The following is a 13,830-nucleotide window of genomic DNA, read 5'->3' as shown; positions in this document are numbered from 1 at the left end:
TCCAAATCTGCAGTCGTGCACTTTTCACCGGCAATGTTGTGCACTGCCGATGATCAGCGGGCGGATCAGCCATCTTCCGTTTCGGCAGCGAGAAACTGCGTGGCTAGGAACGATTTCGACGCAAACAACGAAGACCAACGCAAGCGATTAAGCCATTTGCAGAACTGCGCTGAATGAGGAGCCAGCAAGCAAGAAGCGAGCAACCTGCGAGCAGCGTAGTTGGAACGGTTCATTCGTATTTCGGAAGGTGGGGCAGCGTAGAGCTGTGGGCGCAGCCCATTTGTGTTTGGAGAGGGGGAAGGGCGATGGGAGAGAGGTGTGCGGAGATGGCTAGAAAATGAGCGTGCGGCGGCTGTTGGAGCAGTGGCCCTTAGTGCAGTGGCTCAGGTTTCTCGTTTTCTTTTTTCTTTTCAAGGATTTAGCATTTCACTACCTTTCGGCTTGGACACCCAGCAGCCAAACTTCATCGTTATAACCGATAATGCAGCATCGGGGCATTGTAGTAAACGGGTTATTTCACCATGGAAAACATACAAAAGTTGATGGTGCAGCACCTTGTCATTGTTATAACCGATATATTGCTAAAACCGGTATCGTTATAAGTGGGTTCGACTGAACGCACAATGGGGAATCTGCAATTATTGTTACGCAGGCACTTCATTTTCAATAAGAACTGTTTGTCTCATCGGCATGTTTGCTTGGCATTGCTCTTCCTAGGAAACTGCATGCTCTATAATTGGAATACAAATGCAGAATGCAACCTTTTCCAGAAGAGGTAAAATGACAGCATCACGACGATTTGAGAGCGACGAGGCATTAAGGTATGAGGCCACTTTGAAAACTTTTTTTTTTTTTGAAAAGAAAAATCAATTTTTTGAATTTTATTTTTTCACATTACACATTCATTTCTGTATGATTTGCAAAAAAATTATGCTCCTAACTAAAACCGTTCCAAAGATACAGCCAAATATGTAACCCCTGTGCATTTTGCAAAACTGAAACTAACACAGTTTCGGTTTCCACATATCGAAAATTATTTGGCTCCTTTGGCGGTCTTACCTATGTTTGCACCACAATTTTTCAGTTTACAATCATCATAACTTTTTTAAGCGTTTGCGTCTATTTTTGCTTTCATTTAATAACAAAAGTGCTCACAAGACATGTTTCGATCACGTGAGTTGTGATCACATGTTTCGATCACTTGAGTTGTGTACCCTGGAGCGTACCCGCGCAAATGGAAGAACCTGCAGATTGCTTGCTCGGTGACTCGTGTGGTTAACAACATCACTTAGTTGTTACGGGCTGTACGCACATGGGGAAGTTTAGAGCGCAGAGGAGACGAAAGCGAAAGTTTGCCGGAAATAGACACACGACAGGTGAAGTGGGCGACGAACCCAATCCCGCCAACGTGAGTGCTTCAGCAAGTGCCTTGAAATTCTGCGATCTGGAGGACTACGTTGACTGTAAATCGGATTCTACGCCGGAAGGAAACAGGATAATTGACCTTGACATCCTGTCAAATGTGTTTTCATCACTGGCGTGTCCCGAGTGCTTGGCAAAATCCCTGAAACTTGAGGAGCGCTCCTGTGCAGGTGGGTCTTGTGTGCTGGCTACTCTGTGCGTTGAATGTGGCTATGAGAACCATTTCTCGTCATCAAGAAAGTCGGGGAATTCAACGGAGAACAATGTTCGACTTGTATATGCAATGCAACAGCTAGGAAGTGGGCATGCGGGTGCGAAAACATTTTGTAAAGTTATGAATATGCCTCCACCCCCATGGCATTCCGCTTACGATAAAATATCTTTGAAGGTGTCTGACGCTGCAAAGGAGGTTGCATCAAAGTCAATGATTGATGCAGCAGCTGAAGTGCAGAAGGCTGTCAACAGTAATCAGTGCGGAGTGTCAGGGGATGGCACATGGCAAAAACGTGGCCACTCTTCATTGAACGGCTGTGTTTCTTTGATAACTGTGGATACAGGAAAAATAATTGATGTGGAAGCTTTGTCCAGCACATGCAAGTCATGCAAGATCAAGAGCAAACTGAATCCCACAAGCAGCGAATTCCTGGAATGGAAGGCAAACCACACGACATGTCATGCCAACCACACAGGCACTGCCGGTGGTATGGAGCCAGTTGGACTTTACCGCATGTTTGAGAGGTCAGAAACGACGCGCGGTTTGAAATATGTACACTACTACGGAGATGGAGACTTGAAGAACTACTTCAATCGACCAAACAGCGTGAAAAAATTTGAATGCATTGGCCATGTCCAAAAACTTGTTGGCTGCCGGCTAAGAAAGCTGAAGAAGACAGTGCGTGAATTAGGTAGCAAAGGAAAATTGACTGATGGGCTCATTGACCGCCTTCAAAATTACTATGGCATTGCCATCAGAGCCAACGTCGGAAATCTTGCAGGAATGAAACAAGCAACGCTAGCTAGTTTGTTCCACTGCAGTTCCACGGACGACAATCCAAGGCATGGGCTGTGCCCTAGAGGAGCAAGCAGTTGGTGTGCTTTCAACCGAGCTAAAGCCGCTGGCCAATGTAACTACAAGCACAAGGGAGGACTTTCAAATGACGTTCTGAACAGAGTAAAGGTTGCGTACAAAGACCTTTGTTCAGACGAGCTCCTCAAGAAATGTTTTCATGGCAAGACACAGAATGCCAATGAATGTTTCAATGGCATGCTCTGGCAAAGGGTACCTAAAATGTCTATGTCAGCCTGCCAACACTGAAGTTTGGCTTGTATGATGCCGTGTGCCATTTTAACAAAGGCAACAGAGGAACACGGGATGCCTTGAAACACATTGAGATCGAGTCTGGACGCCACACAATGAAAGCTTGCTTGACAGGTGACCAACAGCGCATCAAGAGATGCTCCCGTCAGTCTACCGATGCCGCAAGAAACGCAAGGAAAAAAAGCGAGCACACGCACGAGCGAAAAAAAGTAAATACAAACCTAAGGAGGACCTGAGCTACAAATGTGGCGAATTTTAACCCTCTTGGATATTGCTGTATGGCATATGTAGCTATATCAAATCTTTTTTGTTGTTTTTCTTGAAACTTACTTCGCTGCCGTTTCAGCTTGCGCGAACATTCCTAACTTTTTTCCTCGAGTACATTTCTTAACGAAACTTTCAACACTTATTCTTGGTATATCAGGTTGTGCAACCAACTACAGACAATAAAATTGAGCAATAAGATTTGTTATTGTTGCATTTCTTTTAAAAACATTCCTTGCTGAAAACAGTAGTTTTTGGTAATATTGTAAATAAAAACCTACAATTGATGATATCGTAATTATTTTAGTTCATTGCATAGATTATGGCTTTATGTACACAACTGCAAGAGGAATTTTTCTTGTGGTGAGGTATATATGAGTTATGACTGCTGGCGTGGGATGCATTATTAGTAAATTTTTTGCCAATAAAAATATATACATTTTTTTTGTGTATTTACTGATTAGAATACAAAAAGGCAATCTTTAATATAGATCACTAATTTCCACTTTGTATTCGATATCAAAACATTTTTTCTGAAAAGTGGCCTCATACCTTAAGCGCATGCCATGATAGGATACCCTCTTTCGCTTCAAACCTGAACCTGGATGGGCTGTTTCTCGATGCGGCCTCTAGATAGCGAGCATTGATTTGGAGTCTCGAAGAGCGAACCAGCGCTGGAGTTCCAAACTACAGCGCCTCGATAGCACGCTTCTCTTTCAGGAGGCGGCGCTGACATTGAGGCTCCCTATTTCTATCTGATAAACAGCAGCCCTTCGCAGATGTCGCACGCACTGTTTATTCAAACAGAAGAAAATGGCCAGCGGCTGCATGGTACAGGGCATGCAAAAGCGTTAATGTTAAGGACGAAAAAAAAATGCAAATGGGTTAGGTGCCAAAACTATCATGTCGTAGTGAGGGACTCCGGAAATTTGGACCCCCTGGGGTTCTTTAATGTGCACCTAAATCCAAGTACATGGGTGTTTTCACATTTCGCCCCCATCGAAATGCGGCTGCCGTGGCCAGAATTTGATCCCGTGACCTCGTGCTTAGCAGCCCAATACCATAGCCACTAAGCAACCACGGCGGGTGGTTGACAGTTCCAAATTCCTCGAGTTTTCCATGTTTTCTCCGCGTGCCTTTGCAAAATTCTCTGATTAATGACACAGAATTTTGTTTTATGACACCATATTGCCCGATGCTGTCACACTCTAGTAAGCATAATAAAAAAATAAAAAACTGACTTAATGCAGTTTGAATAGTAAGTAGTAGTGTTTATATTATTTACAATAGAAAACTGAAGGGAGGGGTAATAAAATGCACAGTGAATAAAATATCTTCGATAAAAAAGAATGTAGAAGCCCATCGCAAATCATGCTGAACACTTTCAAAACAAATAAAAAGAAATGCATACAGAAGCAGATATTTTCAAATATGAGCGATTTCTATCAACTGATAGGGCGCTCATTGGCGTGAGGCCAGGACTTTGTCACAAGTGAGATACTCCCTCAGTAGCTGGGAAGTCAGCCTCAACTGTCCCGACATAATCTCGGCGCACGCCCAACGCCTCAGTGTTGCATTTCTCTGCTTTAAAGAGTTTATTTTAGTTTGGATGAGGGACACCTGCCATCTCTGCATCAGCCAACACTTTGCTTTTTGAGCTCCAGCTCCTTCAAAGAAGCTGTGGCACACTTCCTTCCCTGTTCATTTTTCACTACATCAGTCCTTTCTCGTCTTTCTTCTGCTGCGCGGTCGCCCGGTGGACCATTTGAAGCATAATCTTGGTCAGTTCTATAGTCAATGTCCGATTTTTCGGATTCCCTAGGGGCCGGGAGAACATCAGAAAAATTGGGCAGTCTGAAAAAATGAGTGCCTGTCTTTTACTGCCCTTAAGGGCTAAACTCACCGCAGGCACATCTGAAAAAGCTCTGAAGGCCTGCCAGTACACTTATTAGGCATATCGGTGCTCATACTGCGACAGGAGATGGCGGATGCACGCGTGTAAAATGAAGGAATATGTACTGTTGCCAGTGACAATCACCCCTTCCAACACTTATGCTTCACTGCATAACATTGCCATGCTGAGGCGAAGCTGCACTTCGGGAACCGGCATTGTGCAACGTGCCAAGCTTTCCGATCTTCGAAGCCAATCGCGAGAACCACAAAGGAGGAGTCAGTGTCATTGCTGACAGTAGCGAATTCTTTCAATGAAAAACACGGCACAGAACGGCAAGAAACTTAATAGCTAACGTCAATTCAGCTAGGCCTAGCGTTGTTGCGGCGGTGGCTACGGCTGCCAGTGCATCTGCGTGCGAGAGCGCACATTCGAGGTGGCGAGGTAACCAAACTGGCGGCGGTCGTGGCTTCATTAACCCTTTCGCTGTCACGGACGTACCGGTACATCATCGCGCTTCCCCCCCATGATGTCACTGACGTACCGGTACGTTCTCTATCGTGTGTTCAAAATTTCGCGCCTGAGCGCAAAGCAGGCGCTCCTGGATTGGCCATGCCATCTGTTGACTCTTTCTACAATAATAATAATAATAATATTTGGGGTTTTACGTGCCAAAACCACTTTCTGATTATGAGGCACGCAGTAGCGGAGGACTCCGGAAATTTTGACCACCTGGGGTTCTTTAACGTGCACCTAAATCTAAGCACACGGGTGTTTTCGCATTTCGCCCCCATCGAAATGCGGCCGCCGTGGCCAGGATTCGATCCCGCGACCTCGTGCTCAGCAGCCCAACACCATAGCCACTGAGAAACCACGGCGGGTGACTCTTTCTACAAGTTCGTATATTCGCTCCGACCTGTGTTAGTCCATGTATTGAAGAGTACGGTGCGACTGCCACTCCCCACTTTCTCCTTGCTGAGTGGCGCGGTGGCTCCGCGTTCGCTGGATCATGCGTCGCGCGTGTGTGGTTATGGGTTCAAGGGTTGTTCTGTAATCTCCGCTGGTTTGAAGGTTCTTATTTTTCTTCTGTTGGTGTGCCTGCTACGGCGCGTCAAGTTCAGGCGCACGTGCCGTTGCCTCTCCAAAAAGGGTGACTCGATTGCTGCTTTCGCTCTCTCGCTGCACCCTCGCTTCCGACTTGCAGCAGTAAACATAAAGCCCTTCGAACTTAGTTTAGCCTTTTTCCATCTCCCTCTGTTTTCTTGATCACGCAACGTCACATTTCTCTCCGTTGCGCGGGCGACTGAAAGCGCATCCTCCCTGCGCGCGGCTACTTTCGGATGGCTCGGCGCGCGGGACCTTCGTCTGCTCATGGGAGCGGTGGCTGAATTCCGATTCAGAATACGAGCCGAGCTCGGATTCGGACTTGGACAAAGTCGCATGAGAGGAAGAGGGTTCCGCATCGTCAGATTCGGATGTTGAACGGATTTTACAGTCAGGCTGATGATGATGATGATGATGTTTACTAACAACAGCTGCAGAACACTGAAATGTGCATATTGCATTGACTATGTTATTTGTATACCAATCATAATCAAAAATAAATTGCTATGTTCATTCCCTGTTATGCTCGTTTCCTGAAACCAAGCCGACACTGGGGGTGCGTCACGGCCAGAAACGTCCGACAGCGAAAGGGTTAATACCATTTTGGACCTGCGGTCTCGGCAAAAAGTTCAGAAAATTGGACGGCGATAGGTTGTTGCATCCGAAATTTCAGATGTTCTTATGCATAGGCTCTAGGGGGTACGTGGTGGTGCCACGAAGCCGTCCGAATTATGGGGCGTCCGAAAAGTCTGTCGTCGATTGTACACTGGCAACTCCGCCAGCTGATGACACAGCGTCAAAGACGATTTGTTACGATTCCTCTCTGTTACTCGAGCCAGCAGTACTGCGACTTTTGTTCCCTTTCAATAAAATTACAGGTAATTTTCTCCGAGTATTTCCAGAATATTAATGTCCGCAGGAATTACTGATTTTCTCGGCTAGTAGACACCCTGCTCAGTTCCTAACGTCGCACAGCCTTGCTAAAATGACGGTTGCTGTCGTTGGGAGGAACAGAGAGGCAACGATTTAAAATTTAAATTTCTGGTTAAAATGTGCACTGAAAGCCCAGGTTTTTAACCACATCGTGATAAACTGAGAACTGTTGGACGACCGCGTCATGGCCCCTTTAAGAAAACATTGCTGTAGCTGATTATGAACTGCTCCTTTTGGAGTTGATCCGTTTAGAGCCCTTCGCTGTATTTAAAACGCGTTTGGGGATAAAGTTAGAACCGGTGGCTCCCTATTTGTATTTGGGAATTGTTATCCCTGTACGAATGATTTGAGCAAACGCAAGTAGTTGACTATACTCTAGTACCAGTAACTATGTTGTGCGCACAGTTCTCGCTCTTTAGTCATCAATTTATCCCTGTGTAATATCTCAAGATTGCAAGGGAATATCGTACACTAGTTGGGATTTTTTTATCCCTTAAGAAAAGTGATCTTATAGTAGTTTTTATTGCCATATATTGAAGTGTTCTCACCTGTCTTTACTCAATTTCCTCATGAAACTGTAATAAAAGTTGTGTTTCGACTTTATAATTTTCTGAGCAATCAATTTAAAAGAAGACGTTCCATGGAATAAACCAGAATGCGTTCCTATTGAACAAATTTTGCCAGATGCAAGGTGGAGATTTAGTCCTCCCTTCCAAATACAAATGGTGATGGTGGTCATTGTACATTGCGTGTCACAAGAGGCAGAGTAGAGCGAATTATACCATTTATTTATAATATCTTGTCTGGTTTGTCTGTATTTCTTATAGAAAAATGTTGCTTTTAAAGGTAGCCAGAAAGTAGCCAAGTAGCCAACGCAAACCACGAGCCAAAGTAGCCAAACCTGGCAACCCCGGATCTCACTCGATCACCGTGAACACTCGTTGCAACTACTCTAGCATGATGAAGAGGACGCTTTGTGTGACCTCTCGCTTCACCTCGGCCATCTCAGTCTGACTATAAGCAGCCATCGCAGATTACCGCCAAGATACAGTGTGCAGGCCATGTATGTGCTCAGCCATGCACATCGAGCCACAATCTTACCCACTCACCGTCAACAATTTTCCATTGCACCTGTAGCATAGGGCGTGCAATAGGATTTTATCAAAACTGGACTTGATATGGAATATTACGGCGACAACAATGGCGCCATCGCTTGCGCAGGCATGCATTTATTTATAATGTTTGTGTGAAACATGTTGTGCAAAGTTGTTGCTTTTGTGCTTGTTGGCAAAGAGCAAGCCTTCAGAGCAGAGGCTGGATCTGGACAGAGCCTACGCGCCACTTGCAGGCTCATGAGTATGCCGCACGTCAGGTTGTGCATTTTGCGCTGCCATCTGGCAGCAGAGGCTCAGAACTTGAGGCAAAAGAAGGCTTCCGGGTGCTTGCACAACATCTGTGGAGCAGCGCAATGGCTTGAACATAGAGGCAATTACTTACGAGATGTCTCCAAAAGGGGCAAAAGCGTCTCGCAGCTGGGTTGTCTCTATTTCAGGACTCAAGTCTCCTACGAAAATGTGATGGTGTTCTGAAAAGAGAAAACAGAAGAATCTGCAAAGTGTAGGGAGCTAAACATTCAGTCCACTATATAATATTCAAATCTAAGCCACCCCAGAAGTTATCAAGGACACACAGGAAAACTTCACAGCGCGTGTCAAGCTGGCAATGCTTTAGAATCCTCGCTAGCATAGCCTTCTGCTTTTGTTAGCTGTGATACAAACCATGTGTTTTCATTGGGCTATGCGGCTGTCTTGAATTGCGCTAACACAGTCAATCATCAGCTTCGAAAAATGTTTTTTCACTTTCGATATGCATTTCACTGTGTTCTCCGACAGAATAATACACAATGATCAATAAGTAGCACAGAAATTGACAATATTGTCATAGGCATCATTAAGGGCCATATGGTGATGCAGAATTGTGTTCTTAAATGAAAATGGGAATGCAGGACCAAGACTGAATTCACTACCTTAGTAGAGCATGCTGCAAGCGTTCTGGAAGCTTCAGTACAATGCTGCCAATAACTTGCTTACGCCAGCATTTTGAACAAATCATGGCAACTCTTAGTAGTTTTCTGTCACCGCCTGCGATGCATGACTATAGGGGGCCAATGCTAGAGTTTTTGACATGAACCCCCTCCCCGTCCCCCCCGGCAGCCATGTTGCAATCTCGTAGGATGGCGATGGTTACCGCGGTTGACTGCGAGGAAAGGCGCCCCTCCCCGGAGGGGGAGGGAAAAAAAAAAAAAAAAGAAAACCAGGGAAGTGCAGGCACTGTTGCGTATATAAATGTAACAACGAAGAGGGATACCACCATAACATATTTTACTCATTCCCGCCAAGGCCGTGGGAGAAAGAGAGGCGGCAACAGTGGATCCAGGCAGTCAGACGAGTGAGGTAAGTCGAACCATGCCTATGCTTTTCTGTGCTTGCAATAATTTATTCTGCCGCGATGCGCGTCTCTTGTAAATAGTACATAAGCTAAGGTACGGTTTACTGTTTGCCCAGGCCAGACAGCCAACCATGGCAACCTACACCGAATACCAGAATATGTAGCCAGCATTTCATTGGAAATAGAAGGAGTGACATCATGTACCACCTGCCTTATGTGCCGTTGACCTTTCCGTCCCGAGTGTAACTACCACAGCACTCCCTGGGATTCCACAGGAGCAGTGGAGACAAAAAACAGGCAAGTTTTTTTTACGCAGAGCCATTACTTACGAGCTACACACTCTATGTGGTGGTGAAAATTTATTAAATTAGCATCGCTTCAGTTGCAGGTGTATTGCTTTGCACTTGCGGCTACGTAGCAATTTCGCTTCATTTACATACCTAAAACTCTGCGCTTCTGTTGTTTTCGATGTACTTGTTGCTAGTGGTTAAAAAGATGGACACCCTTCCTACTTTTGTAACCATATTGTGCAAGCGTCAATCACACGGTGTGTAAGAGGCCTTGCAGCGGTGAAGTGAACAACGCAGCAGTCTGTGCCTATGCATACTGTGGCCAGTCCTTCCATCCCTTGCCGTTACAAGGCTGTTGACACGCTGTGTGGTCAACATTCACATGATGCTGTTAAAGATTACAAGGGTGCACTTGTGCTAGTGCTTTGAATTTTTTTTCTAAGCTCTTTCTGCTACTTGAAACGTGTTGCTTGATCATTCGCATCACACTTACGCTCCATTTCTGACAATTCTAACAAAACATTTCCTTAACTGTCATATTAAGTTACCTTCAGATAATTGTTGATTTCTGCAGATGGAGCGCATGGGTTTGGTCCGGCGTGCCATCAGGAGCATTCAATGGTTGTGCAGAGCTTGGCCAAAACCCTGACACACAGCTACGCCCACAAACTTGGAAGCATCAGGCAAGTTGGGAATATGCGGCTGCTTGAGGAAATTCTTTGCAAATTGAATGTTTTATTTATTTGCAACACCTTAGGGACGTTTGCTGATATGAATATCTTGTTGCTTCTTTTTTTTTTCTAGGTTACTAACGGTCAGGGCTTGCAGCTGCAATGCCTCGACACAACAGGCAATGACTTAAGTTAAACATGTGTAAATCTGCACGTCTACAAGTTGATGAAATGTGTTCGTGTATTTTTTATTCCAACTGCAATCTTTCATTATTAAATTTTCCAGTGGCCTGATCAAGCTGACCTATTGGACCTCGCGGAAGAAATTTGCGTTAGGCACCCCATCAGGATGTGGTGTGTGAAAAGTGAGGAAGAGCTGCTCCTGCACCAGCAGCATCGACTAGCTGAACTGTGGCCCATCGTGCTGTGGGGCTAAATACAAGGGCTTGTAACTTCAGTGTTACAAGTAGTTCGCGACGCAAGTCTGTCCCCGAGTGGCAGCTCCCGATCTGTTGCCTTCAACAGTGCTCGCAGACTTGATGTTCGGTAAATTTTGCAGAAAAAGACATGCAGCACAAAAGCAGACAGCTGCTGTCACGTTGCGGGACGTTGCGCATACATTTAAACGTGCTCCAGTAGCCCTGCCCCCCTACGGGTTTTTCAGCCAACTTGTTTGGCAGCAGCACATGTCAGTTATAGGCATGCCACCTGGCCAGCGCTACTTCTCTATACTCAGTAAAAATCAACTTGCAGTACAGCGAAAAACGAGAGACGTACTAACCCATCGCCACGTGCACCGCATACTACACAACAGAATGTAGTTCTGTGCTATGGCGCTGGTTATATTAGATACATAGGTTTGGTATTGTGAAACATTACATAAATATTTTTGTATAGTTTCTAAGTTACAAAATCTTGCTTGTAATATGTTTTCATTATTTTTGCAGAAAAGTGAAAGCGGCGTGGTGCCCATCAACAATACAGTCCTTCACGAAACCAATTTCAATGATAAATTTCTTCCCAAATGAGCAGTAAAATTATCCGGGATGAAGGGTGATGATGTGTGGTGTTTAATGGCACGAGGGCCAGTTATGGTCAAAGAGCACCATGACATATGGTAATGAATTTTCTATTTTGTATGAAATGAATGAGTGACAAGTGGTAGATGTACCATGGCTGTATAAGGACCTAAAAACAATTCGCCACAAATGTCATAAAATATACGAGTATTAAAATCTTGACAATGGCTAATATGTGCTACAAGCATAAAAGTTCCGTTAGGAAGACATGATATAACAAAACCTATACAACAGCACTAGTGCCTCAAGTACTTGAAGTCAACGACTGAGAAGCACTTACTCTGTAAACATTTTCCTGTGCAGCTGCAGCCTACAAGGCGAGGCTGTGCGACAGATAACCAGGCCAAATGATCTGTATGGTGTCTACGTCTGCTAGAAACTTTAGTACTGTTTCGAAATCAGAAAGTGGCTCGTGGCGCAGGAATAATGCTGGGTGAAGGGGAATTAGCTCATGATATGCGGGATAAAAGTACTTTTTACGCTGGGATTCTATTTCAGGGCACTGGACAAGAACATGGAGAAAAGTAAGAATGTCGCAGCACCTATCACAAGTCGGAGAACGACTTCCAGTAAGGAGGTAAAAGTGTGTTCCATATGTATGTCCAATGCTTAACCTATAAAGAAGCACTTTTTGTGTCTTGCTGTTTTCTCTTACATCCATTTCCATATTCTTGGTTTGATCACATGGAGCTTCAGCATCGCACTGCCTTTGCCAATATTTCCTCAACTCATGGCGCAAGAAAGGCTTTAGGTCAGTAGGCGAGATAGCTACGTGTATCTGTATATTGAAAGACTACCGACGCAGCACTTTCATTGGCCACTATATTGCCTTTTATGCTCCTTTGGCCAGGTACCCAGCATACTATGATCAATTGGTTGCCCATGTAAGCTGAGCATAACAAGACACTGTTGTAAACTGAATTCTTGTGTTTTCGTAGTCTCATTAGAGCTTTAACAACACTCAATGTGTCTGTGAACATGAGTGGTTTTGTAATACTCATTTGCTTTATGTGTTTAACTACTGAGAGGATTGCGTATGCTTCCCCTGTAAAAATACTTGTATGCAGATTTAGTGCACCCGACATTGAAAAAGACTTGGTGCTGCGTAAGCAAAATAAAATTCAGTACAGGAATACTTCTCCCGAAGTTCAAGAAAACGCAAATGCATATGTGCATCAGGTGCCTGTTTTGATATTTCTATGAAAGAGATGTTACATAGGATGGTCTGCCACTCCCAAGGCAGTGGAAGCCTGTTTCTTCTGAGTGCATCCAATCAGAGCGACAGAAGAGGCCTAGTGTCTGGGTGGTTATGGAACAGCATGGCCGAGGACAAGTCGTGAATAATTGAATAACACGAATGGCCTACTGCTGATTTTACCTTCAAGGCGTAGGAAAAGCTTAAATACCCAATTTGAAAGTATAGAGACCATTCGTTAGATTCAACGTACAGGCTTTGCACAGGACTAGTCCTGAAGGCACCTGTAGCAAGGCAGATGCCTAAGTGGTGGACAGGATCTAACATTTTCAAAGCAGTAGGTGTAGCAGAATTAGACTATGGCTCCGTAGTCAAGACGTGATATTAGACTTTTGCAGAAGCTTATAAGGCATTTCCTGTCGCTTCCCCAGGATGTGCGTGACAAGAGTTTCAGCAGATTCATAACCTTGAGGCACTTTGCCTTAATATACTTCAGGTGCGCTACAAAAGTTAACTTGCTGTCTAAAAGGGTCCCTAAAAATTTGTGTTCATGGCTCACGGATAGCCAGTCTTCATTAAGATCTACTACAGGGTCTGGCAGGGCATTTCTCTTGTTGGAGAACAGGACGCACATACTTTTTGTGAGGGTTTAGTTTAAAACCATTTTTGTCCGCCCCACTTAGAGAATTTTTTAAAATCAAAGCTGTACTTGTTGCTCACAGATACTTAGATTACGTGATTTGTAACTTATCTGGAAGTCATTCCCATATACAGAATAAAACATAGTACGTGGTATCACATTGTGGATCGAGTTCACTTTGACAATAAAAAGGGTGCAGCTGAGCACACCACTTTGTGGAACACCAGCCTCCTGCGTAAAAGGATGAGACAGAATGTTACCAACTCTAACACGGAAAGTGCGATAGGAGATGTAACTCTGAATCATGTTCAGGAAGTTGCCTTGAACTCCCATTCCAGCCAGGCCACAGAGAATTCCAAAACACCATGTTGTGTCGTATGTGTTGTCGATGTCTAAAAATACTGAAACAAAAAAAATCTGTTTGTGCATAAAGGCATCATGGATACTTGTCTTGATGTGGACAAGGTGATCTGTTGTGGACCTTCCCTTCCTGAAACCGCAATATAAGGGATTGAGTATTTTGTGGCTTTCAAGAAAGTGGATGAGGCGCCGGTTAATCATTTTCTCAAATAGTT

The 13,830-nt window shown here is 44.5% G+C and overlaps 1 protein-coding gene and 1 pseudogene across 5 annotated transcripts in view; one reads left to right on the top strand and one right to left on the bottom strand.

The window, feature by feature from the left end:
* Rox8 (TIA1 cytotoxic granule associated RNA binding protein Rox8) overlaps window positions 1-13,830 on the bottom strand; it is a 230,505-nt gene that overhangs the window by 90,574 nt on the left and 126,101 nt on the right. For all 5 annotated transcript variants that reach the window (XM_050193331.3, XM_050193330.1, XM_050193332.1 and 2 more), the window contains one exon: window positions 8,430-8,517. In XM_050193331.3, coding sequence (XP_050049288.1) covers window positions 8,430-8,517 — 88 coding nt within the window. The remainder of the gene's footprint in view (window positions 1-8,429; window positions 8,518-13,830) is intronic.
* Window positions 398-3,370, top strand: LOC140215197 (uncharacterized; annotated as a pseudogene).

This window comes from Dermacentor andersoni, chromosome 1, assembly GCF_023375885.2.
Source record: "Dermacentor andersoni chromosome 1, qqDerAnde1_hic_scaffold, whole genome shotgun sequence".
Lineage (NCBI taxonomy): Eukaryota > Metazoa > Arthropoda > Arachnida > Ixodida > Ixodidae > Dermacentor > Dermacentor andersoni.
Note: the sequence above shows the minus strand (reverse complement) of the source record. Positions and strands in the feature narration are given on the sequence as shown.